This window comes from Bactrocera oleae, chromosome 2 (assembly GCF_042242935.1).
Source record: "Bactrocera oleae isolate idBacOlea1 chromosome 2, idBacOlea1, whole genome shotgun sequence".
Classification (NCBI taxonomy): domain Eukaryota; kingdom Metazoa; phylum Arthropoda; class Insecta; order Diptera; family Tephritidae; genus Bactrocera; species Bactrocera oleae.
Genome location: NC_091536.1, coordinates 9,366,048 through 9,382,527, shown reverse-complemented (window position 1 = coordinate 9,382,527; position 16,480 = coordinate 9,366,048). Strand labels below are relative to the sequence as shown.

The 16,480-nt window shown below is 34.6% G+C and overlaps 3 protein-coding genes across 9 annotated transcripts in view; 1 reads left to right on the top strand and 2 right to left on the bottom strand.

Moving 5' to 3' along the window:
• Positions 1–6,002, bottom strand: LOC106620718 (growth hormone-regulated TBC protein 1-A). 6 transcript variants are annotated; one of them, XM_014239301.3, is made up of 7 exons: positions 5,920–6,002; positions 4,605–4,937; positions 2,366–2,553; positions 2,044–2,301; positions 1,495–1,677; positions 1,245–1,357; positions 1–1,170 (listed from the first exon to the last, which is right to left on the bottom strand). In XM_014239301.3, exons 2-7 carry the CDS (start codon positions 4,637–4,639, stop codon positions 949–951), a joined length of 999 nt encoding a protein of 332 aa, XP_014094776.2. In that variant the 5' UTR covers positions 4,640–4,937; positions 5,920–6,002; the 3' UTR covers positions 1–948. The 6 variants fall into 6 exon arrangements, with proteins under 6 accessions (XP_014094776.2, XP_014094775.2, XP_014094773.2 ...); XM_014239300.3 differs by having other exon boundaries at positions 5,906–5,990; XM_014239298.3 differs by lacking the exon at positions 5,920–6,002 and adding an exon at positions 5,527–5,785.
• Positions 5,885–7,789, top strand: Mic26-27 (MICOS subunit 26/27). 2 transcript variants are annotated; one of them, XM_014239303.3, is made up of 4 exons: positions 5,885–5,965; positions 6,387–6,480; positions 6,536–6,832; positions 6,890–7,789. In XM_014239303.3, the coding sequence occupies exons 3-4, from the start codon at positions 6,666–6,668 to the stop codon at positions 7,425–7,427; spliced, it is 705 nt and encodes a 234-aa protein (XP_014094778.1). In that variant the 5' UTR covers positions 5,885–5,965; positions 6,387–6,480; positions 6,536–6,665; the 3' UTR covers positions 7,428–7,789. The 2 variants fall into 2 exon arrangements, with proteins under 2 accessions (XP_014094778.1, XP_014094777.1); XM_014239302.3 differs by having other exon boundaries at positions 5,886–5,965; positions 6,547–6,832.
• A 3,327-nt stretch (positions 7,790–11,116) lies between these two features.
• Sb (serine proteinase stubble) overlaps positions 11,117–16,480 on the bottom strand; it is a 69,410-nt gene continuing 64,046 nt past the window's right edge. Inside the window, exons 7-12 of the mRNA XM_036373090.2 lie at positions 16,002–16,444; positions 13,496–14,243; positions 13,002–13,191; positions 11,916–12,213; positions 11,698–11,847; positions 11,117–11,605 (exon numbers count right to left, since the gene is read on the bottom strand). Of these exons, the coding sequence (XP_036228983.2) occupies positions 11,471–11,605; positions 11,698–11,847; positions 11,916–12,213; positions 13,002–13,191; positions 13,496–14,243; positions 16,002–16,444 (1,964 nt within the window). The 3' untranslated portion in view covers positions 11,117–11,470. The remainder of the gene's footprint in view (positions 11,606–11,697; positions 11,848–11,915; positions 12,214–13,001; positions 13,192–13,495; positions 14,244–16,001; positions 16,445–16,480) is intronic.

The following is a 16,480-nucleotide window of genomic DNA, read 5'->3' as shown; positions in this document are numbered from 1 at the left end:
ACTTTAAATACATTTTACAAACGAATTTCGCTTTTATTTAGCTATAAAACACAACTATAGTGATGCATAAAAATGTAGCATGAATGAAAGCCATTGTAGAGTAACTTTTAGGCTATTTAAAACTAATACAAGCATGAAAAATAATGCAACATGTGAGCAAGAAACTAAATAACTAACATTAACTCTATAAAATATATGAAAACAGCAATTGTGGCAGCTAAAGGCCCGACACAAGCACACTAACACTAATTAACATCACACGCACACATATAAACTTAACACAAGCATATATATTAGATACATATAAATATAATAAATAGCATAATTTACACTTTAGTATAATAATAGTACATTAAATACTAAAAATGTGTATATATATTTGTAACTTAAATTAACTTATTTTTATATAAGCTAGTATTAATTTGGTAGTTTGGTTGCATGTTATGTCTTAATATCGTTTTACAGCTATATAATTCGTTTTATTATAATTAGTTTTCGTATTATTTGTTTTCATATTGAAAGCAATTCCACACATTTGTGGCCTCTAGACGATTTTCCTACTGATTTGCATGTTTTCTAACTTTTAGTAACACTTAATATTGCTAAACATTTAAGTCTGTCGTATGTGTTTAAGTTCGCTTATTATTTGTTCGCAATATGCTCTACGCTCATATGTATGTAGTTGTGTATGTGTATGTGTGTACACATTTAGGTAGTTGTGTTATTTGTTTAGTGTGTGCAGAATGAACTGTACGTGGCGTAGGCAGTAAGGTATATTTCAAAATTGCAAGCACCGTATTTGCAACGGCACCCACGAGTCCATTCGGCACGTGTGTTTTAAGTAATTTGAGCCGCAAATACAATACAGTCTCTAGCTATACAAATTTAGCGCTAAATACACTACATAAATATGCAGTTTGCTTTCTACGCATGTTTTTTGTTAGTGCTTTAGGTATTATTACGTCCTACACACACTTTACGTAATGCCTCCAGTTCGCTACGTTTCAAACGTAACTTAAACATGGCTTCTATAAAACTATGGCAGTCGGTGACGATGTCACCCTGCATCATCTTTTCACGAAATAAGTTCGCCAATGCTGCGATGTCATCACAGCCGAGTATTGCTGTTTTATGTGTGAGGAATAATGCTAATGCGACGCGAAAGACAATCTGCGGCGAAAAGAGATATAAAGAAATGTGATCAATTTTTTTATATTACGTTACGAAATATGCATTTAAGGCACCTTATAGCCCTCCGCGAAGACACAGTCCCAAATGCGCAGCACAGTTTCCACAGGAAGCACTTCAGCGAAAATGCAAATGAACCATTTGCTCGCTATCACAGTATACGGTAAGCCTATTTTGGAAGAAATTTGTGAAATTAATATATTTTTGGGTGAAAAAGTATTACAATTTTTACTTAAATTGCCGTTATTTTTGCGACTGTATTAAGTGTAAAGCTAAAAAACTATATATATTATAGTAATTGTTTACCCAAATTTTCTATATGCCGATTGACTTGTGGCGCTCTTCTTATAATCATCTCTTTGAATACTGCCAAATCACGTAGTAGATTAGCCATATTCTTTGTATGATATTGCGGCACAATACTCTCCACAATATGCTTTAGTAGCCAAAATGATTTCTCTTCATCGTCAGTGACAATTAGCAGTAGTCCTAAAAGAAGAGTAATAAAAAGGATATTAGAAAATTAACAATATATTATAAATATTCAGCAAAATTTTGACAGCATACGTGTATAAAATTATGAGCTTGTTAGAATTTGAGCAAATGCTGCTTATTATTGTTGTTGTAACATCGAAAAAAATTCATGAGATGAAGCTGCTTATTTATCGGAACGGCCGAGGTCGGACTACTATGGCATATATGTATGTAGCTGTCATACAAACTGAACAAACAAAATCAAGTTCTTGTTTTGGAAAAAATTCTTTTTGAGAAGGGTATTATTAAGGTTCGGTGCAACCGCAATAAACGTTGTTTCCTGTTTTTTTTTTTTTACAAATTTCCTCTCATTTGCCATACCTGCGATATAATTCAATCCCTGACAGTAGCCCACTTCGCGGTTGTGATGCGCATATGCAACCAATATATTGAAGAGACGTTCTTTTTTCGTATCGAAGTGTATATTGTCGGGAAATGTACGAGGTAGATCAATTGTTATGGAATCGCAGATTTCCTTCTCGTAATGTGCACCCAACAAATTGTTATATAATGTGGGTGAGCGTTGTTGTAGTTTAGCAGCGCCGGAAATTTTCATCCAAACATCAGCACGAAATGGACCTGCCGGAGTAGATAATGTGTTTAAATAAAAAAATAAATAAAATTCAATTAACTATGATAATACCTGGTATGCCCTTACGTATGTAGCGTTTCAATTTGCTATCAATTGTGGTGAGATCAGCATTGCGTTGCAGGATAGCTTCCCATTTCATGCGACGCTTGGTGAGCGTCTTCAGGTAACCGGACATAAATTGCTCATAATTGCGATAATCGAAATTATCCGAGCGCTTAAAGCCATATTCGTCAACATCGCTGCGGCAAGTAAACAAATAAACTTTAGTTAAATATTACGTAGAAAAGCAAATATTTTAGTGAAAATGATAAGCACGGTGATAGTAATTTATGAGATAACACCAGTTGGCCAGTTAGATAAGTAATAACTAAATGCAAAATGCTGCGAAACGTAATAAAGATAATTTAATTCAGCTATTCAACGGATTTTTCAAAAAACATTAAAATTTTTAACATTTTTGACGAAATTTTATTTTTGAAATTATAAAAACAAAAAATTATTTAAAATATAGTGTTGAGATTTGTAATAGTCACTAAAGTTTTAGTCATAAAGAGGTTAAGCGTTTTTAAAATTATATTGAAATATTGTAAAAGCGTTTCATGTACTTTATTGCGGTTATTTACACTCAATTTGCTTGAGAAATTTCAAAGTGTAGAAAAAAACCAATGTACTGATAAGCCTTCAAATCAATTATTGCTATTTTAAATCGTTCTTATCATATTTATCGCAAGTTGGCTTTTATACTGAGTTTTAAGTCTAAATATTTAACCATTTCAGTAAGTCTTAACAACATTCAATCGGTAGTATTGAGTATAAATTCATCAGTAAATATGTATATACACTCTACACTACATGTATAATTAATCAAGGCAATTATCAAATCGGGTCAAGAATAAAATTTGTTATCAAACTTTGCTTACACTTAAACACGCTGAGAGGATATAGCACTAGAGTAATTAGCATAACGCACTCTTCAAAGTTTGTAAAAATTATTTGTATTTTCATGAACTTTATTATAACCTAACTGAGGACTTGGCGCAAGATAAAATTAAAAATTGAATTATATACCCACGATAAAGATAACGGCATATATGCTATTTCCTGTTTTAATATAGTAAATATATATACATATAAAGAATGCGCTGAGCTGCGAAATATTTTCTATGCTACAAATATTATTTCATACCACTTGTTGTTTTTTTTTAATGAAAGAACTGTCAGTTGCATTGACTTGATGTATGCGTGCGAGTTTTTGGTTTTTCGTTGATTGCATTTTCTGCTGTTGACTTTTCACTTTAAGCTATTTTGAAAAGCACTAAGAAGTAGTATTTGTTATTTGTTTTTATACCCGATTGTACTTTCAAAAGGCATTTTATTTAATTGTTAAAATACAAAATTTATACACGAGTTGCTGCAATTAACATAAATGTTGAACACATTTCCAGCGCATTTTTAGTGCTAATTCATTTATTTTTATAATTAACATATAATATTTACATTTGTACATCCGAGATTAAGAGACAATAACAGTTGTTTGTAGTAATTCTATTTATGTTTACCGGGTGAAACAAAATAAAAAAAAAATTCAAAATCTTGTGTAAAAACTTTAGCTGTGCAACCACTCAGCGCATTTCGAAATGTACGGACATACATATGTATGTACATACGTGCATAAATTAATGATTTTCTCGTTTCAACACCTTAATGCAGCTAAAATGTTTAGCGCTGCAGTTTGCTAAGGGAAAGCACATGAGCCAGTAAATCAAAAATTAAAAAAAGCGAGCTGTTGACTTGTTGATGGACAGCTGCGGCTTGGTTAATGTGCTTCAACAGAACTTTGTACTATACATGACGTAATGTACGCTTAGTACATACATACATACATAATTCGTACATAGAGAGTTACAGGCACATATTAAATATACATACATATATAAGCAAGCGACCCTATTATTTATCAAGGTGTGGCAGCATAAAACACTTTAGAAACTATGTACTGCAAACTTATTTATATCTACATTCATCTGTATGTGTATATGTGTGAACACAAAATGCTTAATTGGCGCGTGGTTGGAGGTACTTTCCAACTTAAAAGTAATTTTTTACACATAATGAATGAATGCACATACATACATACGTATGCCATATACATAAAAAAATATGTCAACATAAATATGTATATATTTATAAACTTTCTACATATTACGATGCATTATAACATAATTAACTGTATGTGCTTACAAATAAAATGCCTACTTTTTACAAGGAATGAAAATATTTATTTACTAACCTGAATTTTGAAGTACTACTGGTTGCTAAATCCATAAGGTCAGATATTTGCAATTAGCGCTGCATACACGTTAAATCTCCACAAATTTGCGCAGATATTTTTATCAGTAGGTTATAAAATGTAGTAACTCCGGCTTCAGGCTTAAAACTAGCGCGCTGTATCTTTATTAATTTTTTATACAACTTCTTCACACTTTATATCTACATTAGTTTTCAATGAGCATTAACTTTTTATACTATATCCACTTCCTGTAACGTTTTTATTACGAGTTGCTGGCATAATTGCAAAAAACTATGCTAATAGTTCGGCGCGTGAAACGGTTAGTCACAACATCTGTGGAAAGCGTGTGAAATTATATTTATAAATTTGTTGATATAAAGTATTAAACATATCTGATACGATCTGCTCTACATTAGAACAATTGTTACATTTGTTACAAATATATTTATTTAAAAAGACCGGCGGCAATTGATGCCACCACAGCTGTTCACCGTAAGTTTATCGACATTCCCCATTTAAGCCAACAGTACGAACCAATTAGCCAGCAATTTAGCTACATACATACATCTGCATTCATGCATATGTATGTACATATGTGCAAAGTATTTAAGTTGCAATTTTATGCGTCCGCAGGTTATTCTAGTGTTCTTAAAGATACACAGTTGGTACTAAACGGCTATTGATGTGGGTATGTTTATGGTTATAGAACTTCTTGTAATTGTTTAGTTTTAAAACTATAACTTATATTAAAGTCTATTCGAACTGAACTCCTTGCATTTGGGTCTATATAATTATGGCCTGACATTTCAACTTTGAGCAGCAAAACAAGTGGAGCAGGTGTAAGTCCATTTCCAATTTTTGCAGTTTTAGCGCATGAATGCTTGATAAGGAGATTAAAGAAATTTAATTGAATCCCTCTTACTTCGGTTCTTAGCTTTCTTCTACTTTTTACGGCATTGAAGCTAAAGTTGTCAGCGCCTCTATTTTCGGTTTCTGGGGGCGTTTAATGCTTTGACTTCGTTTCTTCTATGAATTGTTGAATGGTACATAGCTAAAGGTTTTACTTTAAACTCACACCATGCACTTTTTAATCACATCATTAGAAAATCGAAAATATTATATTTTGTTTCTATACATATTTTTTACAAATTTTTTAGATATTTATCACATCGCCTTTTTCCAAAATTTCAATGAAATGAGTTTTTGTAATATGTTATATTAGTTATAATTTTGCGTGTCATCAAATGTTGTTCATTTGATAAGTATTATACTATAAAATTGTTTATTTTTATAATAATTACTCTTTTTCCATCACCTGCCAATAAACACAAACGCGCACTTCCTTCTATCACCTTTTCGCAGTGAGTATAAAAAAATCTAAGCAAATGTATTTTGTTTTGAACCCACATTTCTGCAAAAAATTACGTCAATTGCGGCTGCGGCGAAACAAATGTCAAAAAAAGAGAGCTAGTAGGGCAGCTCTTAACATCCTCGTTGGTTAACATTTCTATGCTAAATACTTCTTGTTTATTGACCCCACATTTTTATAAGTATAGTATATAGTAGTCGTTCGTTATTTGACTTCTATGTAGTTATAATAATATCGTACTGGATACTTGCACTTAATACGAAAAACTAATTAACATTATATTATTTATTCGGTACTATAATAAATTCATTTATATGAATATACAAATATGTATATATATATATATATATATATAATACTTAAACTTAATCTGATACGTGCTTCTGGACCACCCGTCGACACCACAATATAAGCTCAAAGCGAATTCGAACAGCTGTTTGTAAACTGTCAAATCAAGTGTCAGTGTTTGTAATCGACAACGAGTCTTATGCAATGTCAGGCAACTAGGTGAAACAATTTTAAAGCATTTGCTTGTTTTAATATTTATCTTAATGTTTAAAAGTTCTTTTGTAGGTTGCTGTAAAAGGAGAAGAAGGTGAAGCAGAAACCACCACGTTCGCGTACTACGTTAATTAGAAGCATTTAACGGCAAATTCTAGGTGTAAACTCCATAGTCATCCAAGCAGTTAAAGATGTTCCGAAAAGTTATATTTGCTACACCAGCTACAGCTGTGCTTTTGGCTGCTGTGCCTGTCAAGCAATCGGAAGTGAAAGCAGCTGAAAAAGTGCAGGCACATACTAATTTCACGTGCAAGCCAAGTGATTTGCCACTTTATCAATCCTTGCATGAATTACACAGGTTGGTTTTGTTTTTCAAAATATGTTTACAAATGTAAATACATTTTTCATTTGTTAGTACTAAGACGGAATCGCATCCACCAAAAGACTCGCCGACACGTCAAACTATTGAAAGTGGAATAAGCGTTGTACGCACGGAAGTACAAGCCGGTCTTAATGTGCTTGCTGAACAGAAGGCACATTTCGACCACTATTATGAAACGGCCAAAGCGCATACCCAATCCACTATCGATTATTTAAATGAGCCGCAAAATATTTTGCCACGTAGTGGTGCTATCGCTGTCGGTGGTTTATCTGGCTTCATTTTTGCTGCGCGTGGTGGTTTCATTAAGAAAGTGCTGTACACAACCATAGGTGCTGGCACAGTGGCTTCCCTTTGCTATCCTAAACAAGCGGAAATATTTGCACGCGATGCCCTGGTACAGGCGCGCAAAGGTTATTATATTGCTTACAATTTCGTAAAGGGTGTTAAACCAGGCGATGAAGTTACGCCCGAACCGGTTAGTAAATTCCCCACAAGCATGGAAGACTTGAAATATCTAGCCTTAGATCTGTACGACGAAGCGAAAGAGGCGATATTTGGCAAGAAGCAATAAACACAACTAGTAGTGGATATAGTAACAAAGTAAGTCCAATAACGAAAGCGAAACTTATGGATGTAATCGGGTCAAAATTTATAGTGAACTATGAGTAGTGGAAAATAGCGTATAATACAATATTTTGTATTATGCTATAAAAGAGTGCAAAAGCAGCTTTCGTTCAATGTTAATATTCACGAAAATGAAGTTTAGGCAACTTTGCAAAATAATTGTAACGCTACAATAATTAGCTCCTTTTTGTCTAAATAAAATAAAATAATTGTAAATTTCAAATAATGTAATACTTCAAAAGATTAAATAGCAAACCAATTATGCCATTAACAAACAAAATAAATGCGAAGCGAAAGACGAGTGAGTTATTCAAAGCCTTTCATTTGGGAAACACAAATCAAGATGGGTACATACATATGTATATAAAACAAGTCTTAATGTATGTAATGTATAAAATGTTACAGCTAAACAGTGTAAAGCTTATCTTAAAAACTAACCGGTAAGAAATACAGCCTATATGTCCGTTCCCACGACAGTCGGGTCTACGTAACCGGAACGGACCCGGATTTATTCCGGCTAAGGACTGTCAACTGGGCAGAATTCTGCCGCTGCAACAACAACAACAACAACAACAGCCTATATGTTCAATTTAATATTGAGATAGAATCAAATACCAAAGCAATTTCGAATTTTCTTTTGTTCTTAACGGAAGTCAGTTTTTTGCAATTCAACTCGATTAGGAAATCAAGTCTGATTTGTTGAGATCCGGTTTGATCGCTTATTGTGAATATTGTTTTTATTGTGAATTTAATCGTTTAACAGATGTTATTAATTCTGCTGCCAGTTTTGTGTTTTCCTGTCTTCTTTTGTATAAACAGTTTAAATTCAATACTCTGATGCTGAATTAAGCATGAATTTAATTCAAGGCATTCCAAAAACGTTGTAATTTTAATGTTATACATATATGTACCTATTCAGGTTTTTGTGTCACACTTGTTGCAAGGTTTTTAAAACAAGTTTTTTTTTTGGCGATAACCACTTTGATTGGTCGGACTTCTACTCTTATTTGTGATGTCGATATTGGCGGCTAACCAATAAATGAAGAGCACCCTAAGAGCTTCCTCACAATAGATGATACATTTTTAGGAGCAGCCTTCTTATTTCACACGCAGGATTTCAATTAAGAACGTGCCCGGTTCATAGAAATTGCCGCGGATATACTATACATATGTACATATGTCCGCCTCAAGGTATCCATGTTAATGTCCCGCCTGAGTAACGTCTTGCACTCAATGCCCCTGCTTAGCAATATCTTTCAGAATGCAAGTTTAATTTAATGAAGAAATGTTTATAAAAGTAGTCAGCAGAAAAATAATAAAAGAGCCGCAAAACAATACAACAATTGAAGACTATATCCAAAAAATCTAAAAAGCAGGTAAGAGGCCAGCAAATGTCATAACAAAAATGTATTCAATTGTGTTGCGCAGCGCTTTTGAAAAAGTGAAATTTAAATTTCTATGGGATTGTTAATAGGCCAATGCAGCACCATCCTATAGCTTATTTATATATTTGTATGTACAAAAAAATGAATTGTTTGATTTTTGATTTTTTTTTAATTTTTGCACACCTTATTTTCGTTTATTCATTACACTCCATTCCGTCATTCATAAGCATGAAACAGTAGAAAAAAGTGGCCAACAAGCGTGGAGAAGATGGTTGAGTTTTTTTTTTATTGTGGATACGTTTTTTATATTTCCAATAATATGTTAAATACCTATAATAATTGAAATTACCAACCATCATTTTGATGTGACTATCGGTAATTTTGTATGCTTTAAATTAAACAGGGTGTGTATTCACACTGAATGAAAATATATTTTAATGAATAAGTTGTATTTACATCTAATGCTAAAGACAGACATGGTTTTCATACAACAATGTGTAATACAATAAAAGCTCAGGAAACCATGTACCAGCTATACACAGTTTGACACTCATCAGCTGATGCAAAAAAATCTAAATCAACTAAAAGAAAATAAGTATGAACCAGAAAAATGCAGAGACGAGTTTAGCAAACTTTTTATGCAAAAGTATTATTTTATTAAAAAAAGTTTTTTTTAATATATCGATTTTTAAGTTGGGTAATTTTGATTAATCAATAACATTTAATGAATATTTCATATTAAACACGGTCGTGAATTTCATAACTCAAAAAAATTATGAATTGAAAGTTAGATTTTCAATTTCTGATTTTAATTTTGCTATTAAAAATTAAATTTTCCATTCTTTTAAATTAAATTTAAAATTTCAAAAATGATTTGTATTAAAAAAAAATTACAATAACAAATAAAAAAGTTATTTTACAAATCAAAAGCTGGAATAATAAGGGACTAAAGGGAAATATGTACATACACATTTACATATAAAACAGTTTTTCATACAAGCATGCAATCGTTCAGCTATACAATAACCAAAATGGTAGAGAACGAAGTTCGCAAATTCTAAAAATTTATTTATTTTCTTTATTTTTTAATATTTAAGGATTAACATTGAATTAACGTTTTTATTTTACTGTTCAAAGATTAATTTTTAATCTCCAAAGTCGGATTCCAAAATCAGATTAAACCTTTATTTTTAATTTTTTGAATCGGTATTTGGGATTAGAAATTTTACCATTATTTTTAATTGAGATTTAGAGGATTTCAAAAAAATATATATATACCAAGCAGCTGCTCATTTTTCGGAACCGCCCATATCGTTTTACTATAGCATAGAGCTGCCATACAAACTGAACGATCGGAATTAAGTGCTTATATGGAAAGCTTTTTTATTCGACGATATATCTTCACGAAATTTGGCATGTATCTAAGGCAAAAAAAAAAATATCCGAAGAAGTTGTTCAGATTGGATCACCAAAGCATATAGCTGCCATACAAACTGAACGATAGGAATCAAGTTCTTGTAAGTAATATTTTGTATTTGTGAAGGGTATCACAGCTTCGGCGCAACCGAAGGTAACGTTGTTTCGTGTTGCATTTTGGAAGCAAACATTTTTGTTTCTGTATATGTTGAAGTTATTCATCTCCTTAATTCCGAATAAAGATAAGAACTGAGACCTTTTTACTATAGATCTTCGCTCACCATCTTTAAAACACCAAATACAAATTGAAAAATAAAAATTTTAATATTTTAATATTTTTTCTTTAAATTTTATTTGCTTCTTTGGGCAAGATTATTCATTAATTAATTAGTTTATTTATTTAGTTGTTAAATTATTGCCTGCATATTATGATTTATGCGCAGCAAATATTAGAAACATGTTATTATAGTTTTAATTGATTCTTCACTAACACATACATACACATGTAAAGTTCGACTTTCGAATATGCTAAGCTTATAACAACAGTGTGATGAAATGACTTTTACTATGTACAAAATTAAATAAATTAATAATTTTCAATATTGTCATGCTACTTACATACATACTTAATAATTTGCAATAAAAATTGTGAAATATGTAAATAAAAATACTAAAATTGAAATATTGCTAAATGTGAATAAATAATAAAATTAAAATTTAGTAAATAATTATAGCATTTAAAAATAAATTAATATTAAGTTATTATATAATTCACTTCATAATAAATTTGCGCTATTAGAAATAAAGTTATACAGCGTTTAACGTGTTTTACTGAATCTAAAAAAATATATTTTATAACTATTTTATTAAATTCATTGCATTTGATTTAAATTTACTTAAAATTATTTCATCATTTAATTGCGACTAATTACTTGCATAAATATAAATCACATAATTTATATAAATTAGTTAGTGTTTCAACAGTGTAAATATTTATTTTATTTTTATATTTTAAACTACGGCAGATAAATTATAAATATGAAAACATGCTTATGAATAGTAAAAAAGTGTTTAGGAAAGCACGGAACACAGTAATGCCTAGAATAATGCGAATAAAACTAAAATTCCTAAATATTTACAGTCCATTTATGAAGTGATTGCAAGCCGGCCTTGTCACTGGATAGGTCTATCACGATACATTTTCCATGATCCATGGAACGAAACGCGAGATGCGCGTGCAAACGCCGGGCAAATTCGCCTCCGCACAGCCAATGCCCCATGATATAATGCCAGCCAAGAAGAAACGGCCGTCAGCGGATTTAACCTTTTCATAAGAAAAAAAGTAAAAAAAAAAAAAATTTTAAGAAAAAAAATATTAAAAACATTATCACGCAACCAAAAAGTCGTCACACCCACCTGCAACGGTCCGCCAGAGTCACCCTGACACGAGTCATGCCCGCCATTCTCATAACCCGCACACACGAATATATCCGGTATCGACTCCTGGCGACCAGCACGCGCAAACATGGACTCGCAAATGCCGTTACTCACAATCGGCACCGATACCTTAATTAACAATAGAAAAAATTATGAAAATATATGTTCACCTTGCTAAAATTCCACCATTTAATTACCTCTTGTAACACGGACGCCAGTGTGCCGCCCTCACTCAGACGCCCCCAACCGGTCACTGTCGCATTCATGCCAATCAATAGACTATCCGTTTGTGGCAGACAGATGGGACTAACGTGCGGCGCAAATTCCACTGGTTGTTCCAGTTTCACCAAAGCCAAGTCATATTCGTAGGTGAAGAAATTATATTTGGGATGTACGACTTTTTTGGCCACACCACGTTCGATGTATGGTAGTTGCTCTTGCACGTGTGAGAAGTCGTATTCGCCGACGCGTATGCGCATCTGAGAGATGAGTAGACTGTAATGGAATGATGAAAATGAGACAAAATTTAATAACTCTTAATTGAAATTTCTAAAAACAAAAAATTTATAAGAAAACTGCATAACAATATAATGGTGCTATGACTTTTCAAGTACCAGTTCTTTGTCGGTTATGAAGCCCGTATCTTTCGTGGAAACTCGATTGCCTTCGGCATTATGAGTGGAGGTTAAGTTTATAATTTTAGGACTTATATATGCGGAACTAACTTATTTATATTTTCTTGTATATTTATTTTTTCTGTCTTTTATTTAGAATACGTCGATTTACTTGCCCAATTAGTATTTATTTCTAATCGTAGATGGGGTTACAAGATACTTATATATACAGCTCGAACGTTGAAGAGTCCATGCCAGCAACTCTCAATTCTTTTTTATAAGCAACTTAGCTTAGTAATCAAATATTTTTGATTTGAGTAATTCCAAAGATAACTATTAAGTCTTATCTTTACTGTGACACCTAAAATACTCTATTCACACAAAAGAGTTAGCTACAAGAAAATTTGACTTCCCGACTCCCATTGACGTGCTTCATAAAGAAATATTATCAGGTGGACGCCTAGCACATCCGTGTTTACTAGCAGATTTATTTGAATCTTACCTTTTGACACGATATGATGATATGACTCAAGATCACAGATGTTCTAAGCTCATATCAACCAAGTACTGATTTATTACATGCCACCGTTTTCTTGGTAACAGCTTATGCTATATAAATTCTCTATATTCTCTTAGACTACATTGCTTAACGGTTATTTAATTACTTACTCATCGACGCAATGTCCCGCAGTTGCAATCCAATTCTCATTGATTAGCGCGCCACCACAGCGATGCGTACTCGAGAAGCCGAAAAATGTTGTACGACGCACCGACACTTGCCAAGGCCAACGACCGAACGCCGCACTCTTGCCTCCCACAATGCGTGTCTCCGGACGCGCCAAAACCGGAATACCGCATTCTACAAAACCGCCAAAAATATATGGAAAATGTTGGGAAGAAACGAAAACAGAAACCACATTGAGTAAAAAGATTAAGCGAGAAAACACATAAAATCTTTATGGGATTGCAAGGCAACCCGAGAATGATTGAATGCAGTTAAATGATGGCTTAAATAGTCTGGCGGTCAATCAACGACAGCAACACCACACGCAGATCAACGATGCAAATATCGCAACGAGTGATAAATGAACCGAAACTCAAGCCATAAATAAAATATATGTATGTAGAAGTATTTTGGGTTCCAGTGAATTTGTAAAACTTACCGCTACGTGCGGCCGTGATGATTTTAATAGCGGTGCTATTATTCGTCAAACTATCGGAGATCTCATTCGATTCGATCGTCGTAAGATTGTTGGGCGACAATGTCTGCTGCTGTGACGGCGGCTTCGGATGCGGATAATGTCCACAAGTGGGCATATTAAGCGGTGTAGTGACAGATGCGGATGGTGAAGTGGGTGGTGATAGCGAGGATGATGAGGAAGTGGAAGAGGAATGTGATAATGTAGAGGATGACGCTGAAGTTGCTGATGATGAGGTGGTTGATGCTGGTGGGCGCCGCGTTGGTGTCGTGTTTGACCAAGTGGGCCGTTGAGTGGGTCTAATGGGTGACATTACGCCGGATGTATGCGCCGATGATGATGATGATGATGTTGCTGACGAAGTGGATGATGTCGAAGTGGGTTTATATTTTTGCGTTGTTGTTGTGGTCGTTATTGCTGTTGTTGGTTTTCCTGTAGACGACGACGAGTGCAATGGATAAATTGTGCCGTCACCGACGCTGCTGGGCACACCACTTTCGCTAATGACCCAATTGGGCGTGGTTGGGCGCGTGTAAGGACGCGTTGTCGTTTTTACCGTAGTACTGCTTGGTAATCGCGTGCTTGTCGTTGTTGTACCCGTTGTAGTTGTTGTCGCACTGGCCAGTGATGTGGCTGGCACTTTCATTGGTGGCTTCGCATAAACAGGCGGCGGCCGATATTGTTGCTGGTGGTGTTGGTATTGGTGTTGGTGCTGCAAATTTAAATTATGAGTTTGAAATTATTCAATGTTATTTATGTCTATACGGTGTTCATGTCGGTGGAGATTTTTCATATGGCCGAAATCAATTTTTCATTTCAATGCACAACAAAAACAATATGCGCACAGGCGAACGCACTTATTCGTTGGATAATACCGTGTAGTGGCGACATGTGGCTAGCCCGTGAATGATTGCAAGCATCAGCAGACATGAGCTTACAAAAACGGAAAAACAAGGTAGTAGTAAGTAGGTCCTTAGGCGCTTTACTTAAGCCACACACACAGTGGTCAGTTATAAAGGCTTGCAGTTTTAGGAAAATTTTTATTCAAAAACAAAAATACAATTTTATCGGTTGTACAATTACCGTACAAAGTACGACCTTTCCGAAACACCCATTTTCAAAAAGTATCGACCACACTGGAAGTTTTATTTACCCTCCAGATCGAAAAATACTTTGCTAAAAGCGGACTTCGTCTTAGAGCAATCACTTTCCTTTACAAATCGGCTATATACCTAAAATTGAGCTCTTGAGAAACGGTAGAATGCATTAGAACAGAGGCCGGTTACCTAAAGTAAAATTCCAGCTAGCGTACCCTCGAAATATGCTACAATAATTCGATAAGCTTTTCAGATTCCTGCTAGTTTTTGGTGGTTATCGGAGGATAGTAGTCTGCCTTTGAAAGACTAAATGTAGACTTAGTCCAGTAGCTATTTAGAGTGACGAAAACATTCAGAAAGTCGAATCAGATAATGCGTGGAAACGAGAAATATATAAGTCTATAAATCTGTTAAACAAATTTAAATAAGGCCAGTTTTGAAAACCGGTTTCAATTTAACTTTCACTAGAAGAAGCGGTTATAATTGAAGCTGCGCGGAGCATGTTAGAGATTATCTAAAAGGGAGGACTATGCTGTCTTATAAAGTCTGGGTTCATGTTTCAAATAGCTGTTCGGTTCATAAAAAAATAAACGACTGATGTATAAATATTCACCGAGCCGAAAATGATCAATTGCGATCACGCAGATTAGGGAGAAGCGGATAAATAACTTTAAAATGCAAATACCTTAGAGATCAGTCGAGGTCGTCTTGGCAAACCCGTCTTCATTTAAGGACCAAGTAGATTAAGTAAATTTTTTTTTTATAGTAAAGATCTCTATAGCCAAACTACGTCACTTTTAATATATTTCCATAAGCTTGGAACATACTTAACTTCAATGCAAGTTACTGGCGCTACTGTCACATGCAATTAGGCCCTTATGCTGTCTTAAACCATTTACGTATAGACAAAGACGAGACATTGTGTGATCACCAAATGCCGCGTGCTGCATGCCACACACAAAATAGACGTCGCAATTTCAGTTACTGATACACTTTTGCGGATCAATCGGCCGAGCAGCACAGCACAAGTGGACGCATAGCATAGCAAAGCTTAGCCGTACCACACCCAAATGACGGGCAATCTTTCATCAGCTATTTTCAAACAATAAAATGTCGCCCAAGGCTAGATAAACATTTTTATACGCGCATGCGCAACAAAGTTGATTTGTTGTTGCCGTTGTTGTTGTTGTTGTTGTGTGCGCGATAATCCGCCCATGCCGCATAAGTATGCAAACATTGAGGTAGAAATTTGTCAGTTTGTCAGTGAGTGAGTGTTTAAGTAAATGACCTCGGCATGTGGTCCAGCCAGAGGTAGCCCGTTTAAAACCCCGAGAACAATGTGTAGGGATTTACATAAGTGCATAAACACATACCTGTTGTTGTTGTTGCCACAAGTTAGTGCTTGACGATGACGAAGTCTCAGAAGTGGCGGAAGCAACAGAGGAAAAGAAGGAGGTGTATGGTGGCTGTGGACGCGTCAACGATAGCGCCGATATTGGCGTTGTTGGTGCATTGGCTGCCGCTGATGAAGGCGATGCGGACGGTTTGACTGTCGCTGGCTGCGTAAAAGTCGGCGGCACTGGTCTTCGCGTCGTGTACACAATACCCGCTGTGTTGTGCTGCGTCACTTGGAAGCTGGGCAGTTGCGGCTGCGGCGAAATGGGTTTCTTTGTTGGCTTTGATGGCTTCGAGGGACGCATAGCAGTCGGTTTCTCCCAGCTGGGCGGTCGCGGTTTGGTAATAAAATTTGGCTCAGTCGTCATGTGCCAGTGGTGTTGCGTTACGGCTGTCAGCTGTGGTGATGTATTCCAATGATCTGCAGAAAGTCAAGAGTTTATATGAGGGACACACG